This window comes from Diaphorina citri, unplaced genomic scaffold (genome assembly GCF_000475195.1).
Source record: "Diaphorina citri unplaced genomic scaffold, Diaci psyllid genome assembly version 1.1 scaffold1882, whole genome shotgun sequence".
NCBI lineage: Eukaryota > Metazoa > Arthropoda > Insecta > Hemiptera > Psyllidae > Diaphorina > Diaphorina citri.
This window is the reverse complement of record NW_007379308.1, coordinates 15,503-21,643: the sequence shown is the minus strand read 5'-3', so window position 1 is coordinate 21,643 and position 6,141 is coordinate 15,503. Positions and strand designations below refer to the sequence as shown.

Sequence of the window (6,141 nt, the reverse complement as noted above, 5' to 3'; positions counted from 1 at the left end):
TTTTTTTTTTACCCACTGTTCCAGTTTTCCCACTTTTACCTCATTCTTTATTTCTTCCTTTTTACTTCCTTCTCCCCCAAAATTCTTTGATGTGGGCAGATAGTACAAACGATTTTCTCTTTCAGGATTTTTTTTTACCCACTGTTCCAGTTTTCCCACTTTTACCTCATTCTTTTTTTCTTCCTTTTTACTTCCTTCTCCCCCAAAATTCTTTGATGTGGGCAGATAGTACAAACAATTTTCTCTTTCAGGATTTTTTTTTTTTTTCTTTTTTTACCCACTGTTCCAGTTTTCCCACTTTTACCTCATTCTTTATTTCTTCCTTTTTACTTCCTTCTCCCCCAAAATTCTTTGATGTGGGCAGATAGTACAAACAATTTTATCTGTCAGGATTTATTTTATTTTATTGTAAAACCCATCCATCATCCTTTATTCCAGTTTTTGTCTTAGTCCTAATATTTTCCTTCTACTCCTTTCCTCCTTCCCCCAAAATTCTTATCGTCGCGAAAACAAAGAAAGAAAATGTACACAGGATGGGAGAAATCCAGCCGTTCCAAGAACGAATCTAATGTGTTTAGGATAAAGTTCGCCCCGGCGTGGGACTGGGAATCGAACCCGTGAACTAGCGCTTTCAAGGAAGTCTCGTCACCTCAGAGTAAGAATCTCGTCAAAGAAAAAGAAAAATTCCGTTGGTCCTCATTTTTCCTGCTCTATGACTTTGAAACACCACCCAAGTAAGCGCAACTGATCTATTGGACTATTCTTTCTCCAAAATTTTTTGAATGTGGGCAGATAGTACAACTTTCTTTTTCAGGATTTTTTCTATAAAAACAGAATTCCAATCGTGTGTGCTGACTGGGAACCCTTGGTCTTTTCTTATTAAATTCATGGGTCCGGTTATGCTTTAGCTTGCCAAGTTGAAGTCTGTTAAACCATAAAGGTAACCTAATAGGTACTGTGTAACACACGCCACGATTTTCCTTACGATCTTCCTTCCCCCTAGAGAGGTTTGTTATGGGGAACAACTCTTGAGGTCTTATCGTCGCGAAAACAAAGAAAGAAAATGTAGGTACATATGATGGGAGAAATCCAGCCGTTCCAAGAACGAATCTAATGTGTTTAGGATAAAGTTCGCCCCGGCGCGGGAATCGAACCCGTGAACTAGCGCTTTCAAGGAAGTCTCGTCACCGAGGCCGTGGTTATGAACAGGGCCATCGTAGGACATCGTCGGACTTTTTGCGTGTAAAGTTGGCGGGAAATTCGAATTTTTGATTTTTTTTCCGCAACTTGTACAATCTGAATTCATTTTTTACTTTTTATCTTTAGTTTGCACGTTTATATTATACTTTTAATTTATATTAGCTAATTAAAAACAAGCAAATTACAAAGCAAACAAAAATAAATATAAAATGAATTTTAAAAATTGCCGCCGGGACAGCTATCTCACGTCGTCCGAGCTCATCTCAGCCCTGTTCATAAACACACCCCCAAGCTCACGGCTACAGGTGTACGCGACGCGCATCATGTAAACTGACCTTAAGCCGGCAACAGTTTTTGCAGCGGCCATTTTGTTGTTGCCGTCGTTTGGTTTGTTTACTTTTTGAGATTTCGATTTTTGAAAAGTTCGCGCCTGTGCACATTTATCATTTTTTGCTCCTAAAGTTCAGTTCAAAGGCCTTTACTTTTTAATTATTAAACAAATTAGGTAGGTACATAGGTACTGATCGAATAAACTACGGGCTAAATAATTCCCGGAGGGACGGGCCCAGCTTGTTTGAAAAGTTCGCGCCTGTGCAAAATTGCAAATTTATCATTTTTTGCTCCTAAAGTTCAGTTCAAAGGCCTTTACTTTTTAATATAAGCTGAATAAAATACTAGTGACTCATTAAACTTCCAGATTATGTAGCTTTTGTGTTTTTTAGACTATTACAGTATTGTTCCTCTCACTCTGGTGTTTATTTAGTGTAATCCAGACTGGAGATCAGCACCTCAAGCCCTCGGCTGGGATCGAACCCACGCCCTCCTGTTTACCAGGCGAGCGTCTTGACCACTACGCTACCGAGGCAGGTTTAATATAAGCTGAATAAAATACTAGTGACTCATTAAACTTCCAGATTATGTAGCTTTTGTGTTTTTTAGACTATTACAGTATTGTTCTACCCACTCTGGGTGTTGTTTATTTAGTGTAATCCAAACTGGAGATCACCTCAAGCTCAACACAAGATGAGAGAGTTCCCTGTGTCAAACTTAGAAAAGTCCTTTGTATTAAGTGGCATTTTACAGAACAAGGTAAAGAAAATCATTGTTAACATTGGTGAAGGTTTATTTTTAACTTCTGTTTTCACCTCGCTTGTTTAAGTGTTGGTAGCAAATGTTCAAGTAACTTAAAATGTCAGTCATGTCTCTCCGTTCTTTAGATGAATCTATTCTGAAGTCTACTACAACATTAGAGCAGCTACTGGAGGAAATCAATTTTCAGAGGGCAAAGGAGAAGAGGCAGTATCTGAGAAATGATATGTTTCTAACCCAAGGCACCTCCTATTGGACTGATTTATTTGTACGCTACTTTCTATTTCAAACTGATTCTAATATAGACTGTGATGATTTGTTATTCTTTGTTAGAAAGAAATATATTAAAACATCATCTAGAAATCTACCCAAGTTTGAGACTGAAGTAGAAGTGTTCCGTAAAGACAGTAGGAAGCTTCCTATTGGTGATCCTGATGTTGACTGGGAGGAGACGGTTTACTTGAATATGATCATTCATCAGTTTGATTATACTCTAACGCTTGCTATTTGTACCCGCACTAGTCCAAAACATCTTCAAGTTTTAAAAAGACATTCTCAGAAAGTATATGCTTCACCTAGTAGAAGACGCATGGACACAAAAGGTGAAGTGGAGGAAATGACTTATCCTTGTGTATGCTTTACTGTTGACAACTTCAATGAAGTATTCCATGATATTCTTGTTAGAGATGGAGAAATGGTGTGTGTAGAACTTGTAGCTTCTGATAGAGCTGGATCTGTCAAGAGTGTCATATTCCTTGGTTCTATTCGATATGATGCACTGAAAAGAGTTTATGATGCTCGTACCAGTGTTAGTAATAAATTTACCCAGCGGATGAGTTTTGGTATATTTTCCAACAACAGTAATAGCCGCATTGAATTTGTCAAAATGAAGGGGCCTCAAGGGAAAGGCTTTGCAGAGATGGCTGTAACAAAGCCCAAGGGATATGGTGTAGAAACTCCTACATCAGAGCCCGGGTATTGTGAGACAGATATGTGGGATTCAGATTGGGATGATGATCCAGAAGATTTCTATTACTATCGACATCAGAGAAGACTGAGTGACCCAAGTGCCAATATCAACATGTTTGCTAAGAGTATATGGAAGGGACCAGTTAACAAGACCACTGCTAAAGCTGTATCGGAAGATGAAGGTTTGGACTCTCTTGCCCATGGAGTGGCAGAAATAGAGGCGGGTGATATGAGAGATGAGTTGGATGATGGGGCTTACAATCCTCTGTGGACAATGAGGGGGTTTACACAAACATTCCATTTCTGGAAAGAATCAAAGAGAGCCCAGTCAGTACCATTGAATAATTTTCTCACATACATTGCATTGCCCTGGTGGTCCATTGCTAAAGACATTCTAGATACCAGAGTAGAATCTGTACTCACATTTTGATTCAAGCACCTATAGGTATCTAGCAAAATAAATTGTGTACTCCATGTGAATTTTTCCTCTAGTCATACGCCATTGCTAAAGACATTCTAGATACCAGAGTAGAATCTGTACTCACATTTTGATTCAAGCACCTATAGGTATCTAGCAAAATAAATTGGGTACTCCATGTGAATTTTTCCTCTAGTCATACATTGTACCAAATTTGTTCAACATAACTGGATGAATTCCTAGGATGAGTTTAAATGGAATATGTGTAATAGTTGGTTTATTTAAATGGGGCCCCAAGATAACTCTAGCTCAATCCTGACATTTGATTCTAATATTGTTGGTACATACTTAGTAGGTACTCTGAAGTCTGTTATTTGATAGATTTGATAGAATAGAATTACATTCAGAAAATTTCTTTTTTATTAAAGGGTTCAAGCATGTTAGCATTGATAGAATGTTAGCAAGATAAGGTCATTATGTGGTCATGAAATGTCTCACTACAGTCAACACTTCTGTGATATTTGAGCATGTAAACATAATTATGATGTAGATCTTAATGTACAAGTAGAGAAAGCACAAGAATAGACATATTGGGTGACAATCACTCAATTTAGATTTATTGTAAGTACTTTATTGTTTTTAACTTTTTTTTGTTCACTATTCCTCCAATCATTTTTTTACTTTCCTCGAATCTGATTTTTTATAAAGAGTTTGCTAGGTTTAACTTTTTTTTGTTCACTATTCCTCCAATCATTTTTTTACTTTCCTCGAATCTGATTTTTTATAAAGAGTTTGCTAGGTTTTTTTTCTTAATTTTTCCTCTCCTGAAAATACCTTTTTGTGGACCCATGTGAAAAACAGAAATAATTATGTACTCGGATACTGGATAGGTATTCCCCAAAGAGAAGTTGGAATGGGTCAGTGAGTAAGCTAAGTAATCCATTGGAAAAAAAAGTGTTCATGTTTTTTATAATTATTTATTTATTTATTTACTTAATTTTTGACATTGTATCATATTTTTTCTTTTAAACTTTGTTGAGTTTTGAAATCATGGAGCTAATCTTTAAGTTCTATCTTGAATACTTACCTAGGAGTTTTGTGAGAAACTAAAGTTGTTTCAAGTTATATCTCCGGCATAATAAATATAGCGCGGTCAAACTTTCTTGACTTGGCGGGGCGGAGCGCTACCGCGCTCCTTAAAAGAGAAGTTGGAATGGGTCAGTGAGTAAGCTAAGTAATCCATTGGAAAAAAAAGTGTTCATGTTTTTTATAATTATTTATTTATTTACTTAATTTTTGACATTGTATCATATTTTTTCTTTTAAACTTTGTTGAGTTTTGAAATAATGTAGCTAATCTTTAAGTTCTATCTTGAATACTTACCTAGGAGTTTTGTGAGAAACTAAAGTTGTTCCAAGTTATATCTCCGGCATAATAAATGTAACCTAGGTATACAATTATACTGAAATTGTCTTGTAAATAGGTACTCCTTTTGTCCATTTTCCTTTTTTTAATTCAGTTTTTTATGATTATTACCTAATTCGTTTTTTGAACTTCCTAAAATATGTTAAAGTTCTTTCGATTTATTTACCATAATAAATGTAACCTAGGTATACAATTATACTGAAATTGTCTTGTAAATAGGTACTCCTTTTGTCCATTTTCCTTTTTTTAATTCAGTTTTTTATGATTATTACCTAATTCGTTTTTTGAACTTCCTAAAATATGTTAAAGTTCTTTCGATTTATTTAATTATTTACCTACATCCTTCTTTGTCAAGAGATATTTTTCATCTGTTATTAAATTATAACATGTACATTGTTTTATCCAATGCCAATCAATGAAAATAAAAAACGAGAAGTAAATTATTGTGTTCCTGAGCCTTGATTGTTTTCATTTTTTTTTATTGAGCATTAATTCGAATTTAAAATTTTCAATTTACCTATTTCCGAATTTCGTTCCTAACTTTACTGTATTGAAGAAAAAGTAAAAAGAATTTTCGTTAATTTCTTATTGCAATATTCTTACCTTTTATTGGTCTAAAAAATATACAGGTAACTTGGGGAAATGCTTTGGGCATTTGGTCTTCCCTTCTTTTCATAGATTGCCTAGGCGGGGTGATGTACGATTTCGCTAAAGTTTTGGGAATATTTCAAAGCCTATAAAACGAGAAAAAGACTTTGGTCATTAAAAAAAAAGTATGCAACCTTGAAGGAGCTACTTCAATTTTCTCGAAAAATTTCGTCCGCGGCGCTGTCATTTTGTGTTCTATAGAAATGTATTGGGGGGAATAACTATACTCGTCTTTTACACGTATTTAATTACATAAAAAACCGACACATGACAGGTTACATACTTACTGAAAAGTTTCGCCTGCGGCCCTGAAGATTACACCTTTGACAAGTCTGCTTCTCTTACTATTGTAGACCAAAATCTTCAAAAAATTCGCCTGCGGCGCCAAATTT

The 6,141-nt window shown here is 35.5% G+C and overlaps 2 protein-coding genes across 3 annotated transcripts in view; both read left to right on the top strand.

Moving 5' to 3' along the window:
• Nucleotides 1-2,075: 2,075 nt before the first annotated feature.
• The window catches only part of LOC103517542 (exosome complex component rrp45), a 19,503-nt gene continuing 15,437 nt past the window's right edge, over nucleotides 2,076-6,141 (top strand). The window contains exon 1 of the mRNA XM_008482578.3: nucleotides 2,076-2,289. Coding sequence (XP_008480800.1) covers nucleotides 2,224-2,289 — 66 coding nt within the window. The 5' untranslated portion in view covers nucleotides 2,076-2,223. The remainder of the gene's footprint in view (nucleotides 2,290-6,141) is intronic.
• On the top strand, nucleotides 2,298-4,856 carry LOC103517541 (uncharacterized protein KIAA0930 homolog). 2 transcript variants are annotated; one of them, XR_003393768.1, is made up of 3 exons: nucleotides 2,298-3,649; nucleotides 3,772-4,394; nucleotides 4,476-4,856. XR_003393768.1 is itself a non-coding variant. In XM_008482577.3 (1 exon), exon 1 carries the CDS (start codon nucleotides 2,390-2,392, stop codon nucleotides 3,686-3,688), a length of 1,299 nt encoding a protein of 432 aa, XP_008480799.1. In that variant the 5' UTR covers nucleotides 2,298-2,389; the 3' UTR covers nucleotides 3,689-3,699. The 2 variants fall into 2 exon arrangements, 1 of the variants encoding a protein (XP_008480799.1); XM_008482577.3 differs by lacking the exons at nucleotides 3,772-4,394; nucleotides 4,476-4,856 and having other exon boundaries at nucleotides 2,298-3,699.